General features: G+C 35.3%; 1 protein-coding gene across 1 annotated transcript in view; it reads left to right on the top strand.

The window, feature by feature from the left end:
• FAM135A (family with sequence similarity 135 member A) overlaps positions 1-25,622 on the top strand; it is a gene marked incomplete at both ends in the record, with an annotated part of 97,639 nt that overhangs the window by 38,378 nt on the left and 33,639 nt on the right. Inside the window, 6 exons of the mRNA XM_079716073.1 lie at positions 68-241; positions 3,127-3,253; positions 3,852-4,005; positions 7,714-7,791; positions 11,893-11,942; positions 14,944-15,099. Of these exons, the coding sequence (XP_079572199.1) occupies positions 68-241; positions 3,127-3,253; positions 3,852-4,005; positions 7,714-7,791; positions 11,893-11,942; positions 14,944-15,099 (739 nt within the window). The remainder of the gene's footprint in view (positions 1-67; positions 242-3,126; positions 3,254-3,851; positions 4,006-7,713; positions 7,792-11,892; positions 11,943-14,943; positions 15,100-25,622) is intronic.

Genomic DNA, 25,622 nt, shown 5'->3' with positions numbered 1-25,622 from the left:
CTATGCTATAAAATGTTGGCCTTTACTAAATTTTCGTACTAATAAGCAAATGTGTTGCTTTTTATAGGGCAGATGATCTGAATGCCTTGCAGCTAATAAGCAGCCGAACACTGAAGCTGCACTTTAGCCTCCAAAGAGGCCTCCATCACCATGTCAATGTCATGTTTGATTACTTCCACCTTTCTGTCGTGTCTGTGACAGTCCATGCATCATTGGTTGCACTACACCAACCACTAATAAGGTAAATGTAACCACTTCCCTGCTCCTTAATTACATAGTGTCTTTTATTTTCATAATGAAAACATATACTTTGATAAAGATAACTGACATAGGAATTTCTAAAGTCACACTTATTTAATAAATACTTTCATTTTTATTCTAAAGTATCAATAAAATATAAGAGCATGGGAACATTAGATTGATGACTTTTTTATTACAAAAATATGGAGCATTCTTTGTCAGATAAACTGACCAAGAAAAGTAATGCAATATGGAAATAACCATACAGCATTGTTTAGTCTGCACCTCTGTTTTTATGCAATGCTGACTGTAACTATTCATTCACTGGGAAAGTGTATTCATTTTTTCATAGTTTTTGTGTCTTTTCTCTAGACTAGTTTATCTTCTTAAATCTATATAGTAATTCTTGTTTTCTAAGTTATTAACCAATTTTATGGATCTTTACTAAATAAGCCATTTTAAACTATATCATGTTAGCCTAAAGTTACATAATATTCTGGATCATAATAAATTCATTGGGATAATTGTTTTTTCTGCTCACTTCCATGGGGAGACGGGTTGTCTTTCATTAATGTAAGAATACAGTTCAAGCTCTTTAGTTCTTACAGTAAGACATCATCCTTGTGGCATGGGTAACAGATAGACACTTTTAGATCAGTAACTTATGTGAAAAGGCTCCAAATTGACTTGACTTCTGAACTACTTTACAATTTCTGATGCAAATTTTATTCCAGCAACTGAGGTTAAGGATGATGCTTAAGGGTTATGATGTTAAACTGACTAATCAGAAAACTAAGTAGGTGATTTTGTAGAATTACCTACTTCAGAATTTATAGAAAACCAAGACAATTTAACATATTTTCCCCAAGCATGTCTTTACGTTGCTGTAAAAATTGTGAGCCCCACTTCCCCTGTATTGTCCCGTGATGTCTTTAGAGCATGGGGCCAGGAAGAAGTCTGTTTCTCCTGATGGCCTGTTTTGCCTTCCTTATTCTGTAGTAAGATCTGGAACTAGTTGTTCTGCCATTTTTGTCTTTCCTGTTAGACCTTTGAGAGCTTGTTCTCAGTTGCTATAACTTTTGTAAACAGGAAAGTGTTCCTATGATTATATATAATTTTATTATAAACTTACTCAAAACAATTTTAGATGTTGATTAAATAAATTAATATTTGACAGCATGATAACTCAATGAAACTTCTTTGACAGGAAAGTATGTTTTTTTGAAATACAACTTCCGAATAAGTAGTATACATATGAATAGCCTGTTAGGTTTTAATGCTAAAAGTTTTTAATCTGTTTATAAAATACATTCCTGTAGTTTTCCGCATTTCTTAGTTTTGTAATTTCAGTAAGAATCCCTAACGAAGCTATTTCAAGCATTCCTTTCTCTTTATAACAATGGTTCCGTTTCTTTTCGGAAGAAATGCGCAAACAGTCCCTAGCGGTTAGCTCGGGTTATCAGTGCTGCTCTCTAATCGCTGAGTACAGAGAGCTCGTCCTGGTGACTCAGTGTGCGATTCCTCCTGCGGTACTGCAGCTCTTGCACAGACTGGTGGGGAGAGGCGGCTCATCTCCTAGAGACCGTTCACTGCAAGGAGAGGACATTTTTGGCTCAGAATCAGAAGCCAAGAGGACTAGCTGTTGGCTCTGGTTGGCGACGGGAAAAGAGACTGAGGTGCCTGCGACAACTGGGGTTGCTGCTCTTTCCGTCACTGCCCTGGGCTCTGATGTCCCCTCTCTCGCTGCTAGAGCTGTGCCCTTCTTTGTCTGTAAAGGAGAGGGTCGGGAAGAAAAGCAAGGCAAGGGGAAGGAAGGCTTTTTGCTGGTGGCACGCTGGTAGAGGGGTCCTGTTAACGGTAGTGTTCTTCACTATTTATGCTTCTATAAATGCAGGGTTTCTCCTGAAGTTTTGTTATAGCTGGACTTTTTAGTCCTCTAAACTAGATGAAAAAATTTTTAGTTTACAGTATTACATTTTTAACCATTATTATTTTAATTTATTTATTTTTATTTTTGGCTGCATTGGGTCTTCGTTGTTGTGCGCGGGCTTTCTCTAGTTGTGGTGACCAGGGGCTGCTCTTCATTGTGGTGTGTGGGCTTCTCATCGTGGTGGCTTCTCTTGTTGCAGAGCATGGGCTCTAGACATGCGGACTTCAGTAGCTGTGGCGCGTGGGCTCAGTAGTTGTGGCTCACGGGCTCTAGAGCGCAGGCTCAGTAGTTGTGACTCATGGGCTTAGTTGCTCTGCGGCATGTGCGATCTTCCCAGACCAGGGCTCGAACCCGTGTCCCCTGCATTGGTGGGCAGATTCTTAACCACTGCACCACCAGGGAAGTCCCTAAATATTATATTTATATAAAGCAATTTCTATGGTCAACCCAACTATAGACATTAAATCAATTATTTAACGTAACTGAGGTTAAGACTTTGCTTGTTTTTTGCATAACTTGTTTCTTATATTTGATTTTTTTAAGTACAGCTTCTTTGACTCAATTTTAAGAAACACTTCATAGCACGTGGTATTTACCAATGACTTGCGACACCCTTGTTGCTAGGATCTAGATATTTCATTTTTGCAAAGCAAATTCATTTTGCAAATGAAGGCTGCTCTCTGCTTATGGTACATTTGATTTACTTTCCTGTCTTTTCCCTTTTGCCAAACTGCCAACCAGTCAAATGCTTTGGCCTTCTTATAGTTAGCCAGTACTTTATCTCAAATTCTTAAAAGGAAAAATTGTAAAGTTACTTTAAGAAGAGTTTAGAAATAATAGCCTTGCAAAGCCCTTGCTTTTTATTCTGTCCCTCTAAGACTTTCTTTTGTAAAAATTTAACTTAACACTATAAATAGACTCTTATGACAGTAATAATGTGATGCTTGTTCCTCCAGCTTTCCTCGCCCTGTGAAGACTACTTGGTTAAACAGAAATACACCAGCACAAAACAAAGATTCTGTGATTCCTACTCTTGAAAGTGTGGTCTTTGGTATTAACTACACAAAACAGTTATCACCTGACGTAAGAACTGATATGTTTATAAATCCTCTTTTCTCTCTTACTTTGAATGAAATTTGTTTTAACTGTTATGTTTGTGAATGTGATCGTCCTTTTGTTAATTATTTGAACTCAACAACTTACAGATCTAATTAAATATGATCTTAACAAATTGGTTGGTTCCAGTTGTTTTTTTGAAAACGAACCTGATACTTCAAGGTTTTACAAGACTTAATGGATAGAGACCTTTGACAGCCGGGGCCTTTTTTATTACTTACTCTCTCCCCCTGCTCCCTTCACACGACTGGTAGAATCATTGCAAAGGCTCTTGTAAAGAGTCAGTGCCAGAGTTGAGACCCAGCTTGCAGCAGTATGAGTACAGCCATTACTCCACTGAAAGAAAAGGGGGCTCAGACTACAGAAGTGGAGTACCACTCAGTCGAAGTTTCCTGTGTTTAAATTACTTGTGTGAACGAGAGGAACGCCCTAAGATATTGCTAGATTTCTTATCCGTTTTAGAATTAACTGTGATTTGTAAATCCTTTATTTTTCTAAGCTTCAGGGGTGCTATTTTTAGACTCTTGGGTACTAACAGTGTGTCCCACATCGACTCCTTGTTTAGGGCTTCAGCTTCGTCATTGCAGACTCCTGCCTGCGTCACGCCTACCGTTTCCATTACACCCTCTGCGCCACCCTCCTGCTGGCCTTCAAGGGGCTGCACAGCTACTTCATTACGGTAACGGAAGAGCTTCCCTCTTGTCAGAAACTAGAACTGGGTATGTTGAAAGGAGCCAGACCTCTGCTTTAGTTCAAGGCACTCTCTTCATTCTCATATTGCTAGTAACCAGCTTGGCCATAGTTTCTGTACTAAAACTAGGTTTATGTGCTTCACTTTTGCTTCTCTCTCAACTTCATCTTTTTCAATCTTTGATAATTACTTTCTGAAATTAAAAAACCTGTATGATATTGAGAAATAATTTCTTGGTGCTAAGTTTGAAATGAGTCCTTTGGTAGATTTTTTTGAACAGTATTTCAATATTACTACTTCTCTTAGAATACAAGCAGAAAGCTTACTAGAAAACAAATGTAATTATCCATAGAATTATTAGATAGGGAAGAGAAATTAGATAGATTAGGTAAGATAAATTAAATCCATACTTCCAAATATTTAACCGCCTAAGCAGATTGTAGGTACTTGGGACCTTTTTTAAAATATGTTTGGTTTTAAGTGATCTCAGATCTTATTTCTTTTATTTCATTTCAGAAAATAATAACATTACTCAGTTTTAACATTCTGAACTTTTTAAAAATAATTTTAAAACACCAGTCTTCGGTTTTTGTCCGACATTAATATCTGCATGTATATTGTAATACATAATAAAAAATCATATTGCCTTGATTTTGTATACCACTTGTAGTTTGCAAAATACATATATCACTTCACAGAAGATAAATTATTGAGATTTGCAAAAATGTTTTTATTCAGACATTTTATGAAAGTTTTATAAGCTTTTACTTTCAAATATCAGCTAATAGCTCATCATAAAAAGCACATTTTAATTATCTCTTTAGAATAAATTATTTTCATCATTACATACTTGAATAAATCAAAATTACTTTTTAAATTTTACTGAAATTAATCACTGTTCTTGTTTATTTCTTTGTTCCTCAAGGATCTCAGTCTTTTAACAATATTGATGCACTATCAAAAATAGTCAGTTACTGAAAATAATTATTGGGTTTGAGACTAATTAGCCCGTTTTTATAACTGCCTATCTTGAGATACAAAAGAATTGTAAGGAAGTGATCTGTACCTCACTGAAGTTCAGCTGTGAGAACAGGCTGGCTGTTGTACCGCTGCCTGTCAGCAGATGCTCCCACGGGTTGGATTAATTTCATTATCAGTCAGTTCAGTGCACACTTTTCCTGACTTGACTAGAAACAGATATCATTCAGTTGACTATTTAGAATGCTTAATTCAAGGATCCCAATGTATCCCCAGTTTTACAAGCAGTAGGAAAATGTTTGTTCTTTCTTGCTCATGTATTCTTCCTCAAGTCAAAAATGGTAGTACGGAAACCTTTTGATTACTATTCTCTGGAATATTCTTTTTCCTTGCTGTTTCATGTACTTAGAATCTTCTTTTTCCCTTAGGAAAATCCTTTAAGAGACCAATGCCTCAAATGTAAACTGTTAAAAATGTTCTTTTTTGAAAATGAAAGAATTGTTTGTAGAATAGAACTAATTTTAGCTATCACTAATCCTCAATTAATGGAAAAATTATGCTTCATATATTTTTTAATTTGGTTCTTTGGGATTCAAACACATTTTCTTAGGAGAGTTATATGATAAATTTTGGTTAATTTAGGCTTAATGGTCAGACCACAAAACTATTAAACCATAATGTTAATGAAGGGCAATAGCATGTTACTGAAAAGTAGTGGTATGACACGGAAACCGTGTGTAATGGCATTTCTGTAGGAGAATCTGTTAGTAGTTTGGATGTTGAATTCGTGGAGTGCTCAGGACTGCATTTGCATGTGTGCACCACTGCTGTCACTTACTACCTGTAAGTAACTGGGACTGTTTATGCAAACTGGTTTCCATTCTAAGGGCAGGAGGATTGAAGGAGTCCAGATGTGCTGAATGCATCAGGAAGGAAAGAGGAGGGCATCCAGAAAGCAGAAGGTGTGAGGAAGCTCCACAAGGAAAACTGGTTAACGGAGGAATTCCTTCGGGCTGAGCAAAGTGCTAAGGAAAGAGCAGGCCTCTTCTAGGTCTTTGAAGAGCTTTGACATCCCCTTTCCCTTAATAAGGAGTCAGTTCAGCACTGAGAGAGACAGGAGAGACTCCCACAGCTGGGTGGGGTTCTTATGGGTTAGTACAGAGAGCCTCGTGTGAGGTGGGCCTGTCCATGCTGCGTGCACAGAATTTTCAAAGAGTTTTAACGTGTAATGTTTCCGAATGGAAAAACACTTAAACCACATTTTAACTTATAAAAAAATATTTCTATACAAAAGGAAATAATGTTTAAAGGAAACAAGCATCTCTTTTCAAAGGCAAAGATTTATTTCAAATAGCTTAGACAGTATTAGCACTAATTTATCTAACTTCAGTATGATAATTCATTTATTTTTAAGGTTTTTAACTTTGGGGTAAGGATGGCTTTTATGACACATATATATTACTTTGGGTTTATGAATATAGTGTAGAAAATATCATAATTAAAAGAGCCCTTATGTTTAATTTCAGGAGTCAGTTACTAAATATCAATTTTATTCCAAATTATTTGCTTAAAATATTTTATCAGAAAATAAAATTCTAAATCAAACCCCTAGACTTCAGTTTCAGAAAAGTAAATAATAGTGGTAGAATAAAGTTATTAGTACCTTACACATGGTGTTTACTCAAAATATATTTGTTGAATGGATGAATGAATGAAATAGCACAATACAGTTTTTATTGATAATTGAAAAGTACATAGACATCAGCACATACTTTATAGTAGTTTCCTAGGGATTTTTAAATTCAAGATTCATCTTCAGTAAATATTTGTCAGTGATACCTTGTGTTATTCTTAAACTTTTCATTATTTATATTTTCTATTGTGAATTTTAGTTTATTCTTGAATGCATATTCTAGGAAAACATCTAAAAATATTATTAACTATTCAAAAAAAACTATTGCATATTCTGAACTATTAACATTGTTTATTTTTATCCTAGCAAAATTAGATTGTAGGCACTAGATAATATTTCTGTAAAACACTGTTGACTAAATATCATTATATTCACCAGTTTTAGTATGTTTGTAAAGTAGTTCTTGATTAGAGGATGTATTCTATTTCTTTCTACTATTTAGCACTTTTCTTGAGTTTTCAAATATGTATATATTTAAAAGTCTTAAATTCCACCATGGTGTGAGGAGTGTATCTAAGCTCTATTCCCTTTTTAAAAATAATGCCTTGAATTCTGTTCTGCTTGTGTCTTTTTCTTTTCTCGTAGATGAATGATGTACATTTTTTTGATGACATACAGTTAAATATTGGTTTGGTGCAAGGAACTCTTACTGAAAATGGGTGTCAGGGATTCTGGAATCTAGGCTTTACCAAGTCATGTAACCTTTTGGGGCCCCAGTCTCTACACTTGTAAAGGCAGGGGGTTGACCTCGCTGATCTCTGAGACCCCTGCCAACTCTAAAATTCTGAGTTTAAGAAATTAAAACAAAAATAATATTGGATTATGAAATGTTGAGTGGCACATACACTTAAATAGAAAAAAGAACAAAGTAACATAAACGTGAATGTACATCATTTGTAATTCTAATAAGCTAATTAACTAACTGAAAGGTTTTGCTTTAGTGTTCTAATCTAACTGCACTATCGGAGCAGTACTAAAACTATTAATAACAAATTGGAAAATTCTAATAAATTTTATTGTAAAAGGAGTATAGTAACTAGTGCTGTGTGCAATCCTTATAACTAGCCAAGGCCAACATGCAGGTCCTTTATGAGCGCCTTCTCAGAAGAAAACAGCCACCAACCCAGAAAGACACCTGTCTAGGTACGTTTACAAATAGGTTAAGTAAATAATCCCTTTTAATTAGCAGGAAACTTTGCTTTAAATTAGTGTCAAATTTCATAAATATGTATTTCTTAATATTGTATGTTCCTACCACCCTTATGTAAGAACTTACTGTTAGAATCAATTTGGTTTGTAGGTAAGCTTTGGTTAATTTGTGATTAATTTTAATACTGAAGTTTTCATTTAAAACTGGAAATGTTAAATGCAAAGATTTCTTCGGCTTTCAACATATTCATTTTAGAGTTCCTACAAAGAGCACTTTTTGGAAACCATGTTCATTGCCAGAATTTGTTGGTTTAATGGTAATGCCTTAAATTTGTTCAAAGTCAGTTTGTCTTTGGGTAGGGCTAAGGATAATAAAATGTGGTTTAAAAACTGAAGCTAATTTCATGCATTACAGAAGTAAAGAGAGAAGCATCTTTAGTATCTGGCTTTGTTTTTTGAGTCAATTTGTATTTATTTTTTATTGTTCTAAGTTTAAAAAGCAAAATACAGTAATATTAAGTCGCCACTATCCAGATATGTTAAACATTTGAAAGGAAATACTGTGATCTCATTATTTTATTGATATATTTCCCTATATGTTATAGACTTTTGTTCTTGAATAGCAATAGTACTTAATTTATTATCTTTCCATAAGTATATTGAATGTTTTTACTTGGTGTTGAATAGACCATCACTATTACATTTTTTTAAAGTTACGAAAAGCTGTAGAAATAAAAAATAAAATTAAATCACAGCATTTGTTTCTCAGTTTTCAGAAGTATGGACAAAAGGAAATTAAGGAGCCAAAATCTTTCTCCACATTTCTCAAATGAAAACTAGCCCAGAAATACTTAAAGTGGGTCAGTTTTCACTAAAACTGTGAAGCGATAAACTTATCTTGTTATCAGGAAGGAAAAAAGAAAGGTTGAAGATTTATTTATGATCATTATTTTAGAATATAATTTTATATTCTCATTAAGTAACTTAACTATAAAATTGAAGAATTCATGGTGTGAAATTATGGTCGTTTATGACATGGTTTAGTGTTCTTTTTAGCAATAAAAATATACTTCTCATTAACTATTGTATTGTCAGCCTATCAATTTAGATGTGAGCATGCTAAATAATTTTAAAAAACGCTGCTCATATAATGAGGCCTATATAAAGAAGGGCCCAGTATTTGGTTGGGTGGGAAAAGACTTGATTCAAAACTAAAACTTAGTGAAGTTAGTTAAATAGCACTTTTTTTGAGATATCTTTCATCCTTAACTCCTAGCAGTGTATTGGCATTATCTCAACTATGCTATGAATATCTGTTGAATGAATGAGTAGATGAGAGGGTGGATAGATTTAAAGGATAAATTTAAGATGCATTTACCTTTCGACCTAGCAACTCCATTTTTGTTCATCTGTAGCACGGAAAGGAGTACTCGTATGTAACAGTATATGTACACGCACGTTGATCACAGTATTCTTAGTGGCAAAACACTGAAAACAAAGATAAATTCCCATCATTCAGCAAAGAATGGACTTTGAGGTACCCACACCAAGGGATATTATGCAGCCATTTGAAAAAAGTGCTTTAGGGCTGCATATCCCATTTACGTGGAGTACTGCTGAGAGAAAAAAAACAAATTGCAGCAGGTTTGTAAAATACATCGATTTTTGGAAAGCAGTGACTCCAGATCTCATATATGTATATATTTGAAAATATGGAAAGATGTGTTCTAAGCTGCCACCTTCAATTAGCAGGAGGAGCCAAGGTAAAGCAAAGTGTGTAGGGAGCTCCCTGGTGGCCTAGTGGTTAGGATTCCAGGCTTTCGCTCCCACGGCCCGGGTTCAGTCTCTGGTTGGGGAACTGAGATCACACCGCATGGCGCGGCCGAAAAGAAAAATCGTAAGAAAATAACCTGTATACATTTCTCTAAATTTGTATAAATAGATATATAGGCATTTTTAAAAGAAAAATTAATTAAACTCAGTTAAAATCCTAAATGATGTTGAAATCATTTCATCTCAGAGGTTTTGAAGTTAAGTTTTGCATTTAAGCATCCCTGAAGGTGTTTGCATTGAAGTAGCTCTCACAAACCATAATGCAAATGGACCAGTTTCTGCACTTAGGCTCTTGTATGTAAAGATGAGAAAAGTGTATCAAAACTCTAAAAAGTTTATTTTCATTTTTTAAAAATTCATAGGTAGGATATGTAACCTACTAAGACCAATTTTGCTGATTTTCTTCTATCAAAGGAAAATATCATGAGTGATGTGAAAACAGATGTTGGCATATGGAAGTTATGATTTTAATACAGGGTCTGCCAGATTTTTTCTTTTTTTTTTTGGAAAACCTAACATTAGAAGCCACTGATTTACCTGACGGTGAAATGATTTTTGAAATCTCAGCAGATTTCTGTAGTTATCAGTGGGTAATTTATATATTTTGTGAATTCCAAAACATTTGTGTGTCCTCCTGGTTTTAGTTACCAACAGAGTGTTTGTTGTTCCCATCATAGGTTGGTTGTGTTCAGCACATCAGTGTGTGTAACTGCTTATTTTATGAAATTTAAATGTTTATCATTCTTTTATCAAGTAGTAAACATTCAGTATACCTTACGAGACAGTTCAGTATACCTTACGAGACAGTGAGCTGATGAGTGAATTCAGGGATGTCACAGAATGTATTCTTGCTTTTGTGTGAGAATGATCAGTTAAACTCCCTTACAGCAACAAGATTATGGAATGTTGTGTGCTGACGCTATGCTGTTAAGAGTTCTCTTAGGAGAACTCATTTTAGTTTGATTTCTGAAGAAAAACTGAGTATATCTAAACATGATATTTCAGGCTTTAGCAAAATGTCTTCCCTGCAAAAAGTAACTAATAAGTCTTCTATTCTGTTAGTTTCTGTACTCCTTTGTAACTATTACCATTTTGATTGTAAATTAATCTGCACCCCCCTTTGTAAATGGTTGTAGCATACATTAAATAAGTCAGGATTATATGGGAAAAAATTGCCTCGGTTTTAGACTGTCTGATAGAAAACTGAATTTATTAAACTAAAATAGAAACTTATTTTTTGTTGGAAAGGATTTTGTCATTCATTTTCATTAAACAGCTTATATTCCAGGCATGCTTTATATATGTTTTGGTTATAAAAATTATTTTGACTTGAACTATAGCTACTATAAAAAGCGAAGCTTTTGTAAAAAGTGAAGCATGTACATATGTAATACAAAATACTAAGATCACTGGAATTTATAATATGTGAAATGCAATAAAACCTTAGTTGTGTGTTTTATCTTTTCTGGGATGCAGTTGTGCAAGTTACTTGAGGTGTATAGTCAGTAGTTCCTTGACAGTGTTAGCCTCTTATGAGAACAGAAACCCGCTACTTAATACAGGCATACCTCACTTTATTGCACTTCACGCTTACTGTGTTTTCCACAAATTGAAGATTTATGGCAACCCTACGGCAAGCAAGTCTGTTGGCAGCATTTTTCCCAACAGCATTTGCTCACTTTGTGTCTCTGTATCACGTTTTGGTAGTTCTCTCAATATTTCAAGCTTTTTCATTATTATCATTATTTTATTATGGTGATCTGTGATCAGTGATTTTTTTATGTTACTATTGCAAAAAGAGTACAATTCATGGCAGGCTCAGATGATGGTTGGCATTTTTTTAGCAATAAAATATTTTTAAATTAAGGTATGTACATTGTTTTTTAGACATAATGCTATTGCACACTTAATAGACTACAGTATAGTATAAATGTAACTTTTATATGCACTGGGAAACCAGAAAATTCATGTAGTTAGCTTTATTGCAGTTTTCACTCTTTTGCAGTGGTCTGGAACCGAACTGCAATATTTTCGAGGTATGCCTGTAATCAGAACATAGAATTTACTAATTATCACATTACCTGCATGATTAATGAGTTTAGAAAAATATATTACATTGAAATTTAACTCATTTAATATAGTCCGGATATTTTGCAACCTTCTTGTTTTTTAAAGGTAATTTAATTTATTTCTATAATTTCAAAAACAGTTTACAGATCTAACATTGAGATACTTCCTCCAATTACTCTTTACTCCTTTCAGAGGAAATGGATGTGGAAGCGCGACTTACTGAATTATGTGAAGAAGTCAAGGTACTTGCATTTTTAAAATTCACGTTACCAAGTTATTTGGGTGGATTCTGTTTTCTAAGTATTTTATTGAAGAAAATATTAATTATTTATCCTTTCTAAAATGCAAAGATAAAATTGTTGATCTAGGTAGAAACACAACTTAGTTGATCAAACAACATTTGACTTGAACGTGAAGTTAAATTAACTTTAAAATGTATATTATTGTGCATATAAATAGCAAAGATAATTAAGTGATCAGAAGTGTCCTTTTTCTCTTATTAGTTCACTCAAAGAATTTATGGAAAAATTTTTTTAAGCATTACTTAAACTTACATATTTTTGTAAAGTGATACTGTTTGGCAGTATGTTTCCAAAGCCAAAAAGAGTATTTCTTCTCAATTTATACCAAATAAACAGAGATTCATATGTAGTGTAACTTATAATATCGTAAAACATTAACCTAAATAAATCCCCAACAGTAAGACAATGGTTAAAGAAATTATGGGACACTCATAATCTAAAAAAGTTGTACAACCTTAAAAATGTTGCTTTCAACAAATGTTTGATGATGTAGGGAAATGCTCATACTGTGTTATCCAGTGAAAATGGCATAAAGCTATATATGATTCTGTTTTTTTTCTCTCTATAACTGAAAAAAATTGAAGACTATAAACTAAAATGAACTTTATTTTTTTCTTTTTTGCTTTCCCCCATTTTCCAAGTCTATTAAAGTAAGCACCATTTTGTAATCAAACAAGGTCAGTGAATGCTATGAATAGGACAAAATAATGAATGTTATTTGAAAAAATATATATAAATGTAAGGTCTTATTATTCCTACATTTATACATATAAAAGATCTTGTCCAACTTAATTCTGATTTCCTTTTTAATATAAAAAAGAAATGATTATTATTTATATTTTGACACTTACTGTAAAGAGTTATATAAACCAAAGGAGTAATTTGTTTATACCTGAAGGGATGCTTTTCCCAATAATGAAAATACTAAAAGTCCTTTCTCAAAACCTTGGTGCTGTGATCCCTGAGAAATACAATTAATAAATACAAGGTATCTAGATAGCCTTGCTCTCTGGAGGAGAATTAGTTCTACTTGTGTGTAGATTATACTAGGTGTAGCATTGCTTGCCTTACGTAGTGCTATTTAATTACTGTCAAATACTTATTCTAGTCTTCTTTTCCTAACTCCATTAAATTCATTCTTGAAACAATGCTGCAGGTTTCAGCTTCTTTATAGTACATTTTAATCTTTTGTGTGTTCTTAGGAGACATGAAAAACTTGTTAGCTTCATTTCTAATAACATTTATAAACCATTTCCTGGGGCAGAACACCTCTGTAGAATTTCTGTGTATGTTGATTAATCAGTACTTATCATCTGTTGACTCTATTAGCTTCCATTCCAGAATTCTGGAATTTGTCAGCATTTTCTGAGTTTGTCCTTGTATTCTGGGAGCTTTTTCCTTATCTGAGGCCTGTAATTCCTTATTCATTCATTCATTTATTCGTCCAGTAAGTATTTATTGAGTGACTACTGTGTACCGGTAACCAGAATCACAAAAGTGAATAAGACACGATCCCTTCCTTTCTTACTAATGTTGCTGAGTTTTTGTTTTAAGTGTTCTCTTAGTTAAGAAGATAAATGGAAGCTTGGTTTGGGTTGGGGAAGAAAAGCCTGCTGGATTGCAGACTTCCAAAGGAAGCCAATACAAACTGAGAGAAAGAGGGTCATATGTGATAAGCAACATTTGGGGGTTTTGTTTGTTTTTAGAAAGGGAGGGTGCAGTGCAGTTTAGGACACGTTGAACTGTCCAAGTGCAGTCATCCAGTAGATGCTAGATCTAGAGCTCTAGAGCCATAAATGAGGCCATCATTGGTCTGTAGGCGGGAATGGCTGTCAGCTTCAATCTGAGCAGACTTCTTCCATCTTTACAGTAGGAAAATGAGATCAGCACCCATGTATGTATTTAAAGTAGATTTCTTAGTGTTACTAGTAATTAAAGACAGATTTTTTTCATCAAGATACTACCTTTCTGAAGACTGACTGCTGCCTCAGTGTATTGAAGAAAAGCCTGTCCTCATGATAAAAATGCTTGACCAAAGAGAAACATTCTGATTTATAGTCCTTTGTTATTCTTTGTTTAGAAGTTCTTATTTTATCAGTTCAAGAAAACCAAATGCCTTTTAGAAGATTCTGCATCTCATTCAGTACTCTTAACTTCCATCATCAGTTTAGGTGAATATTTAAATAAAGGGGATAATTTAATACCAGTATTAGAACACTCATAATAGTATATTGTAATCGTTTACCCACTTTTCTTTCCTCATTAGACTGCAAACTTTTCATATTAATCTTGGTGTCTGTAGAATGTAGGCCTTAGCATGTAAAATGTGCCCAGTAAATACTGGGTGAGTGAGTTGTTAGAAAAGAGAAAGAAAGAAGTGTTCGACAGCTCTATGAAAGGATTCCTGCAAGCAAAATAAAATCTAGGGGCACAGGCGTGAGGGCAAAGCAGTACTTTAGAGAGTGTCTCAGTCCTTTCTGAGGAGTTACGGATCTTTTAAGTACTTTACTTAGCTGATGGGGAAAAAAATCAGATTTTAAGATTTCATCATCTTTCAAAATTTTTATAACTTTCATCATTATTTGTACATTGTGTTTAAAATTCCCAGTATTTTAGTGTTTGAATTTGATCATGTTCTATAGAATCCTGATTTGTAACTTTAGACTATGATGTTATTTCAATAACAAGATACCTCCGGTATTGAAATATTGGTTAAATGGTCGAAAAGTGCTGTAGTAACTATCAGATAGAAAAAAGCCATGGGTCAGTTGGTCTCTCTCTACACACACATGCAAGCGCACACACACACACATGCAAGCGCACACACACACATTTTTTAAAACTAAAAATTTGCCTTTGTATTAATATTCCCAGTAATATATATAGGTGTGTTATGGTAATTCTCAGAGAGCAGTAAAGGTTTTTTTCCTTGTCATTTCAGAAAATAGAGAATCCTGATGAACTGGCAGAACTTATAAATATGAATCTCGCACAACTTTGCTCACTTCTAATGGCTTTATGGGGACAGTTTCTGGAAGTTATAACACTACATGAAGAGCTAAGACTATTACTAGCACAAGAGCACCATACTTTGAGGGTAAGTTTTTAAAAAGTGATGTTAGAGCGTTTTAATGAGTACAGTAAGTCCCCTACATACGAATCTTCAAGTTGTGAACTTTGAAAGATGCGAACACATGTTCGCGTGTCCAGTCACGTAAGTTAGTTCACATGTCTGGCTACATTGTCACGTGCTTGCATCCTCTACAAGTGGTTGTGCTTTTGTGTATTTTACTATACTGTACTGTATAGAATACAGTAGTATAGTATCTTTATTTCAAGCGTAGGATGTCCGGAAGCAAGTGTAAAAGCAGCGGTGATGTAGCTGGTACTGCTAAGAAGCGCCAGCTGTTGTACTGCGCTACTGTACTTTTCAACGTACTGTACTGTAAGATCAAAAATGTTTTCTTTATTTTTTGTGTTGGTTTTTTATGTATTATTTGTGTGAAAAGTACTATAAACCTATTACAGTACAGTACCGTATAGCTGATTGTGTTAGTTGGGTACCTAGGCTAACCTTGTTGGACTTACAAACAAATTGGCCTTACGAACACACTCTCGGAACAGAACTCGTTCGTATGTAGGGGACTTACTGTGTCACTTTCTATTTCTCCCTTCAGATCTGTTAGTATTTGCTTAATATATTCATGTGTTCTGGTGTTGGGAACATATATATTTACAGTTGGGAACTCCCTGGCAGTCCAGTGGTTAGGATTTGGTGCTTTCACTGTAGTTGCCTGGGTTCAGTGCCTGGTCAGGGAACTAAGAAGCCACAAGGTGCATGGCACAGCCAAAAATAAATAAATAAATAAATTAGGTCAAGTTGATTGATATGGTTGTTTAATCAATATTCTGGATTAACTTTTTTTCCTGTATCAGTATTTTAAAGACATACCTTTATCATCCATCCTCCATAATCTCTGATGAGAAATCAGTTGTCATTTATATTGTTGTTTCCCTCCAGCTCCTGTTATAATTTTCTCCTTATCTTTGGTTTGCAGCAGTTTGACTCTGACGGTGCCTTGTTGTAGTTTTCTTTATATTGCTTGTAGTTTATATATTTCTTTATATTTATCTAAATATATATTTATATATTTTCTTGGTATTTATCTTTATGTTTATTTATCTCGTGATTTGCCGAGATGCTCATATCTGCAGGGTGATATTTTTATCAAAATTTTAGCCATTAGAACTACAGAATTTTTCTGCCCCAGTTTTCCCCTCTACTCTCTCTCTCTGGCACTCTGATTTCACTTTTGTTACACTATTTGATATTTTTTTGTTTCTTAGTAGTTTTTCTCTGTGCTCTTCAGAGTGAATAATTTCTGTTGTTCCATCTTTGAATCCACTAACTCGTTTCTATAGTGTCTAATCTGCTTTAAATCTTGTCTAGTAAAATTTTCATTTCAGATATATACTTTTTACTTCCAAAATTTGCCTTTGGTTCTTTTCTTTTTTTAATTGTTTCATTTTTCTGCTAAGGTTCCTCATCTCTTCATTCACTATGACCAGCTTCGCCCGGTCATTGGCCAGTTTATACTATGGCTTGAAAGTACTTGCCTGAACTTCTGGTTTCTGATCCAGCTTTAAGAGGCTTGGACTTCATCACTCCCTTTCTAACAACAAGAAAAGAGCTGAACAAACCAAATATCAACACATCTTTTTAGGTCCATTAGAGAACCGAAGCCACAGGATAAACTCCTGACCCCCAAACTGGAGAGATGGCTAGCCAGTTACAGAGAATCACATCTTACCAAAGCAGAAACCAACCCATGAACAGAAGTCACCAGGAGCCAGTACCAGGAGAGCAAAACTTAAACTGTAATTGATGAATTTCTGGAGGCTCAGTGTGAACAAGCTTGAGTTAATAACTCCAGGAGGGCCCAGTCTTAGGGGACACCCACACTTCTATGAGTTTTAGCTCCAGGAACCCTACCAGGTTCACATAGTTCAAATCAGAGAAATCCCCTCATGCAGGGAGAGGGGGAAATAGCCATTTGTAAAACATCCAGAGCATTCTGTCCTTCTTAACAAGACCTTCCTCCTCAGAAACTGTCTTTCTAGAGTCCAGCTGACCTGGGGGACCCAGCTCCAGCCCTCTCTAGCCTTTCACTTGGGGGAAGGAAAATACCCAACTTATACATTATTAGGGATTTGCAAATTAAAGCAACAGTGAGATACCATGCACACCTGTAAGAATGACTAAAATTGAAAACACTGACAGCACTAAATATTTGTGAAGATGTGGAGCAACAGGAACTCTCATTCATTGCTGTTGGGAATGCGAAATGATAAAACCACTTTGGAAGACAGTTTGACAGTTTCATATAAATCTACACATACTCTTACATAATAATCCAGCTACCATGCTCTTTGGTATTTACCCAAATTAGTTAAAAACTTAGGTCTGCACAAAAACCTGCACTCAGATATTTACAGCAACTTTTTTTTTATAATTGCCAAAACTTAGATGTCCTTCATCAGGTGAATGGTTAAACAAACTGTTGTGTATTTACACGATGGAATATTTTTCAGTAATAAAAAGAAATAAGCTATCAAACCATGAAAAGACATAGAGAAACCTTAAAAGTATATCACTGCTGGGCTTCCCTGGTGGCGCAGTGGTTGAGAGTCTGCCTGCTGATGCAGGGGACACGGGTTCGTGCCCCGGTCCGGGAAGATCCCACATGCCGCGGAGCGGCTAGGCCCGTGAGTCATGGCCGCTGAGCCTGCACGTCCGGAGCCTGTGCTCCACAACGGGAGAGGCCACAACAGTGAGAGGCCCGCATACGGCAAAAAAAAAAAAAAAAGTATATCACTGCTAAATGAAAGAAGCCAATCTGAAGAATTACCTACTATATGATTCCAATTCTATGACATTCTGGAAAAGGAAAAACTATAAATAAATAATCAGTGGTCGCCAGGGGCTCAGGGGGATTGGGAGAGAGTCTAGTGGGTGGAGCATAGGAGATTTTTAGGGCAGTAAAACTGTTCTCTATGATATCGTAATGGTGGATACGTGTCACTATACATTTGTCAAAGCCCATACAATTCACAACAACAAGGGTGAACCTTAATGTAAATGATGGACTTTAGTTAATAATAATGTATCAATATTGGTTCGTCAGTTATAACAAATGCATCACCATAATACAAGACGTAAATAATAGGAGAAACTTGGGGGCTTGAGGTATAATTGGAACTCCCTATACTTTCTGATCAATTTTTCTCTGAACCTAAAACTGCTCTGAAAAACTTAGTCTATTAATTATTTAAAAAGAGAAAGAAAAGTACTTGCCTGCTAATTCTAACACCTAGATTATCTTGGAGTCTACTTCTACTAACTGCTTTTATCTCTTGGTTGTAACTTACATCTTCCAGCTTCTTTGCATGTCTAGTTGATGTTCTTCAGTGCTTGAAACAGTTGCTCCTGTATCTTGTGCAGTTTTATAAGTTGTTTTCAGTAGAGTCAATCCAATACTAGTTTCTCTGTCATGGTCTAAGTAGAAGTTAAATAGTGCTTTTCAACCATGGCTGTACATTAGAATCACCTAGGGAACTTTAAAACTTACCAGTGCTGAATGGGGCCCAGGCATGGGTAATTTAAAAAAAATTCTCCAAGTGATTAACAGGGTTAGGCTTTTCCCTGAATAAGAGCATTCTACTGGGGGAGTGGGAACTGAAATCTGTCCTCTCCTCCCTGGAGGCAGGTTGTATCTGCCTGTGGAAGGAGCACCTTTTTGTTTTTGTTTCTGTTTTTTCCTTTCTTTTCCATTATGGTTTATCACAGGATATTGAATATAGTTCTCTGGGCTATACAGTAGGACCTTGTTGTTTATCCGTTCTATATATACTAGTTTGCATCTGCGAATACCAAACTCCCCCTCCTTCCCTCCCCCAACACCCTCCTGCTTGGCAGCCGCAAGTCTGTTCTCTAGTCTGTGAGTCTGTTTGTGTTTCATAGATAAGTTCGTTTGTGTCCTATTTTAGATTCCACCTATAAGTGATATCATATAATATTTGTCTTTCTTTGTCTGACTTACTGCACTTAGTATGATCATCTCCAGGTCCATCCATGTTGCTGCAAATGGCATTATTTCATTCTTTTTTACAGCTGAGTAGTATTCCATTGTATATATGTACCACATCTTCTTCACACATTCATCTGTCAGTGGACATTTAGGTTACTTACATGTCTTGGCTACTGTGAATAGTGCTGCAATGAACATTGGGGTGCATGTATCCTTTTGAATTAGAGTTTTCTCCAGATATATGCGCAGGAGTGGGATTGCTGGATTATATCGTAGTTCTGTTTTTAGTTTTTTGAGGAATATCCATTCTGTTCTGAAGGAGCACCTTTTTGAATTTGCCCTTTAAAGCTTCCATATGGATCAGCAGGACCCTGGATTCTAATGTGTAGCCACTAGCTTCCCCTAACAAGGGTGGAGGGTCAGGAATTCTTATTAACTTTTACGGAGATTTTAACATCATAACGTTTTCAAGTGTATTGATGCTTTCTGTGCTCTAGAAGAGGGAAAGAATTAGAAATAACTTGTATAGCCATCCTTTCCCACTTAAAGGTTTCTTTACAATGATGTGTTATCTATTCAAAACATTACACAGTTTGCATTTTTAAGAACTCATCTCTAAAACTACTTCATCTGATATTCCTTCAGTACAACTGTATCAGTGAACCTTAATATATTAAGCTCTATCTTTTTTAATAAAGTAGAAGTACTTTCTGAGAACATATTGTTTATAATATTTAGTTTGATGCTATTTATTTCCTATTTTCCATGGTTTAGGCAGACTTCCATTGTTAATGGAAGTTAATATGTTAATTAACATAAAATATATTATAGCTTTTATGTGTATATACAAAAAACATGCCCAGCATTTTCAGGAAATAAGTCTACCCAAAAGTGAATTTTGTTATCATCCAATATGTGCTTTTTAAAGGGCTGATTTTTTCCTTAAATTATTTTTGACCATTTTAAATGAAAACTTTCTAGTGTGCTTCATGGTTGCTTACTTTCTGAAGCAGAGTATATGGAACCTAATTTAGCCCTTTCAAAGTGACTTAGTTATCATTATGAATCTTGTGTAATATATTCCGCTTTAATAGTACACTGGTGTCCTATGCTCTCAAAAATATCTGGATAGTAGATCTTCCATTAGAGAGGCCCAAGTTATATTAATTTTTTTACTTATTTTATCTGCTTTTTATGGGAATTTTCTAGGTTTTCTTTAAGGGGGGCCTTTTTGTTTCAGCATCAAGTTCTCATTTCCTTTGTCTAGTATATTATGTGTACTTAATGCCTATATATACTATGTATACTCTAATTCTCCTTTTCCCTTGGTTTCATTTGCTCTTTATAATGTACTGTGGATTGAGAAACCAAATAACTTAAACCAATAGGGGTTGTATCTAATAGTAAGCATAAATCAGGTTTGTATAAAAAGAACTTAAAGAACATTGGTTCAGATAGCCTCATCCACCAGAGGGCAGACAGCAGAAGCAAGAAGAACTACAACCCTGCAACCTGTGGAACAAAAACCCCATTCACAGAAAGATAGACAAGATGAAAAGGCAGAGGGCAATGTACCAGATGAAGGAACAAGGTAAAACTCCAGAAAAACAACTAAATGAAGTGGAGATAGGCAACCTTCCAAATAAAGATTTCAGAATAATGATAGTGAAGATGATGCAGGACGTCGGAAAAAGAATGGAGGCAAAGATCGAGAAGATGCGAGAAATATTTAACAAAGACCTAGAAGAATTAAAGAACAAACACCTAGAAGAATTAAAGGACAAACAAACAGAGATGAACAATACAATAACTGAAATGAAAAATAAACTAGGAGAAATCAATAGCAGAATAACTGAGGCAGAAGAACGGATAAGTGACTAGGAAGACAGAATGGTGGAATTCACTGCCATGGAACAGAATAAAGAAAAAAGAATGAAAAGAAATGAAGACAGCCCAAGAGACCTCTGGGACAACATTAAACGCAACAACATTCGCATTATAGGGGTCTCAGAAGGAGAAGAGAGAGAGCAAAGACCCAAGAAAATATTTGAAGAGATTATAAAACTTCCCTAACATGGGAAAGGAGATAGCCACCCAAGTCCAGGAAGCACAGAGAGTCCCAGGCACGATAAACCCAAAGAGAAACACACCGAGACACATAATAATCAAATAGACAAAAATTAAAGACAAAAATTATTGAAAGCAACAAGGGAAAAACAACAAATAACAAACAAGAGAACTCCCATAAGGTTAACAGCTGATTTCTCAGCAGAAAGTCTACAAGCCAGAAGGGAGTGGCATGATATATTTAAAGTGATGAAAGGGAAGAACCTACCACCAAGATTACTCTACCCGGCAAGGATCTCATTCAGATTCGATAGAGAAATCAAAATCTTTACAGAGGAAGCAAAAGCTAAGAGAATTCAGCACCACCAAACCAGCTCTACAACAAATGCTAAGGAACTTCTCTAAGTGGCAAACACAAGAGAAGAAAAGGACCTACAAAAACAAACCCATAACAATTAAGAAAATGGTAATAGGAACATACATATCGATAATTTCCATAAATGTAAATGGATTAAATGCCCCAACCAAAAGACACAGGCTCACTGAATGGATGCAAAAACAAGACCCATATATATGCTGTCTACAAGAGACCCACTTCAGACCTAGGGACACATGCAGATGAAAGTGAAGGGATGGAAAAAGATATTCCATGCAAATGGAAATCAAAAGAAAGCTGAATTAGCAATACTCATATCAGATAAAATAGACTTTAAAATAATGAATGTTACAAGAGACAAGGAAGGACATTACCTAATGATCAAGGGATCAATCCAAGAAGAAGATGTAACAATTATAAATATATATGCACCCAACATAGGAGCACCTCAATACATAAGGCAACTGCTAACAGCTCTGAAAGAGGAAATCAACAGTAACACAATAATAGTGGGGGACTTTAACATCTCACTTACACCAATGGACAGATCATCCATAATGAAAATAAATAAGGAAACACAAGCTTTAAATGACACAATAGACCAGATAGATTTAATTGATATTTATAGGACATTCCATCCAAAAACAGCAGATTACACTTTCTTCTCAAGTGTGCACGGAACACTCTCCAGGATAGATCACATCTTGGGTCACAAATCAAGCCTCAGTAAATTTAAGAAAATTGAAATCATATCAAGCATCTTTTCCAACCACAATGCTATGAGATTAAAAATCAATTACAGAGAAAATAATGTAAAAAACACAAACACAGGGAGGCTAAACAATACATTACTAAATAACCAAAAGATCACTAAGGAAATCAAAAAATGCCTAGAGACAAATGACAATGAAAACAAGATGATCCAAAGCCTATGGGATGCAGCAAAAGCAGTTCTAAGAGGGAAGTTTATAGCAATACAAGCCTACCTCAGGAAGCAAGAAAAATCTCATAAACGATCTAACCCTATGCCTAAAGGAACTAGAGAAAGAAGAACAAACAAAACCCAAAGTTAGCAGAACAAAAGAAATCATAAAGATCAGAGCAGAAATAAATGAAATAGAAACAGAGAAAACAATAGCAAAGATCGATAAAACGAAAAGCTTGTTCTTTGAGAAGATAAACAAAATTGATAAACCATTAGCCACACTCATCAAGGAAAAGAGGGAGAGGACTCAAATCAATAAAATTAGAAATGAAAAAGGAGAAGTTACAACAGACCACAGAAATACAAAGCATCCTAAGAGACCACTACAAGCAACTCTATGCCAATAAAATGGACAACCTGGAAGAAATGGACAAATTCTTAGAGAGGTATAACCTTCCAAGACTGAACCAGGAAGAAATAGAAAATATGCACAGACCAATCACAAGTAATGAATTGAAACTATGATTTAAAATCTTCCAACAAACAAAAGTCCAGGACCAGATGGCTTCACAGATGAATTCTATCAAACATTTAGAGAAGAGCTAACACCCATCCTTCTCAAACTCTTCCAAAATATAGCACAGGGAGGAACACTCCCAAACTCATTCTATGAGGCCTCTATGAGGTCACCATCACCATGATACCAAAACCAGACAAAGATAACTACAAAAAATTAAAATTACAGACCAATATCACTGATGAATACAGATGCAAAAATCCTCAACAAAATACTAGCAAACAGAATCCAACAACACATTAAAAGGATCATACACCATGATCAAGTGGGATTTATCCCAGGGATGCAAGGATTCTTCAATATACGCAAATCAATCAGTGTGATACACCATATTAACAAAGTGAGGAATAAAAACCGTATGATCATCTAGGTAGTTGCAGAAAAAACTTTTCACAAAATTGAACACCCATTTATGATAAAAAGTCTCCAGAAAGTGGGCATAGAGGGAACCTACCTCAACATAATAAAGGCCGTATACAACAAACCCACAGCAAACATCATTCTCAATGGTGAAAAACTGAAAGCATTTCCTCTAAGATCAGGAAGAAGACAGGGATGTCCACTCTCGCCACTGTTACTCAGCATAGTTTTGGAAGTCCTAGCCACGGCAACCAGAGAAGAAAGAGAAATAAAAGGAATACAAATTGGAAAAGAGGAAGTAAAACTGTCACTGTTTGCAGATGACATGATACTATACATAGAGAATCCTAAAGATGCCACCAGAAAACTACTAGAGCTAATCGTTGAATTTGGTAAAGTTGCAGGCTACAAAATTAATGCACAGAAATCTCTTGCATTTCTATACACTAATGATGAAAAATCTGAAAGAGAAATTAAGGAAACACTCCCATTTACCACTGCAACAGAAAGAATAAAATACCTAGGAAGAAACCTACCTAGGGAAGCAAAAGACCTGTATGCAGAAAACTATAAGACACTGGTGGAAGAAATCAAAGATGACACAAACAGATGGAGAGATATGTCATGTTCTTGGATTTAAAGAATCAATATTGTGAAAATGACTATACTACCCAAAGCAATCTACAGATTCAATGCAATCCCTATCAAGTTACCAATGGCATTTTTTACAGAACTAGAACAAAAAATCTTAAAATTTGTCTGGAGACACAAAGGACCCCCAATAGCCAAAGCAGTCTTGAGGGAAAAAAAAGGAGTGGGAGGAATCAGACTCCCTGGCTTCAGACTGTACTACAAAGCTACAGTAATGAAGACAATATGATACTGGCACAGAAACAGAAATATAGATCAATGGAACAGGATAGAAAGCCCAGAGATAAACCCACGCACCTATGGTCAACTAATCTATGACAAAGGAGGCAAGGATATACAATGGAGAAAAGACAGTCTCTTCAGTAAGTGGTGCTGGGAACACTGGACAGCTACATGTAAAAGCTACACTCGCTAACACCATACACAAAAATAAACTCAAAATGGATTAAAGACCTAAATGTAAGACTGGACACTATAAAACTCTCAGAGGAAAACAGAGGAAGAACACTCTTTGACATAAATCACAGCAAGATCTTTTTTGATCCACCTCCTAGAGTAATGGAAATAAAAACAAAAATAAACAAATGGGACCTAATGAAACTTCAAAGCTTTTGCAAAGCAAAGCAAACTACAAACAAGATGAAAAGGCAACCCTCAGAACAGGAGAAAATATTTGCAAACAAATCAACAAAGGATTAATCTCCAGAATATATAAACAGCTTATGCAGCTCAATATTAAAAAAGCCAAACAACCCAATCCAAAAATGGACAGAAGACCTAAATAGACATTTCTCCAAAGAAGACATACAGATGGCCAAGAAGCACATCACTAATTATTAGAGAAATGCAAATCAAAACTACAATGAGGTATCACCTCACACCAGTTAGAATGGGCATCATCAGAAAATCTACAGACAACAGATACTGGAGAGGGTGTGGAGAAAAGGGAACCCTCTTGCACTGTTGGTGGGAATGTAAATTGGTACAGCCACTATGGAGAACAGTATGGAGGTTCCTTACGATACTAAAAATAGAATTACCATATGATCCAGCAATCCCACTACTGGGCATATACCCAGAGAAAACCATAATTCAAAAAGACACATGCACCCCAATGTTCATTGCAGCACTGTTTACAATAGCCAGGACATGGAAGCAAACTAAATGTCCATCAACAGACGAATGGATAAAGAAGATGTGGTACATATATACAGTAGAATATTACTCATCCATAAAAGGGAATGAAATAGTGCCATTTGCAGAGCTGTGGATGGATGTAGAGACTGCCATACAGAGTGAAGTAAGTCAGAAAGAGAAAAACAAATATCATACATTAACACATATATGTGGAACCTAGAAAAATGGTACAGATGAACCAGTTCGCAGGGCAGAAATAGAGACACAGATGTAGAGAACAAATGTACGTACACCAAGCAGGGAAAGTGGTGGGGCAGGGGTGTGGGATGAACTGGGAGATTGGGATTGACATATATACACTAATAGGTATAAAACGGATAACTAATAAGAACCTGCTGTATAAAAAAATAAATAAAGTTCAAAAATTCAAAAAAAGAAA

Source organism: Hyperoodon ampullatus (genome assembly GCF_949752795.1).
Source record: "Hyperoodon ampullatus genome assembly, chromosome: 12".
Lineage (NCBI taxonomy): Eukaryota > Metazoa > Chordata > Mammalia > Artiodactyla > Ziphiidae > Hyperoodon > Hyperoodon ampullatus.
Note: the sequence above shows the minus strand (reverse complement) of the source record. Positions and strands in the feature narration are given on the sequence as shown.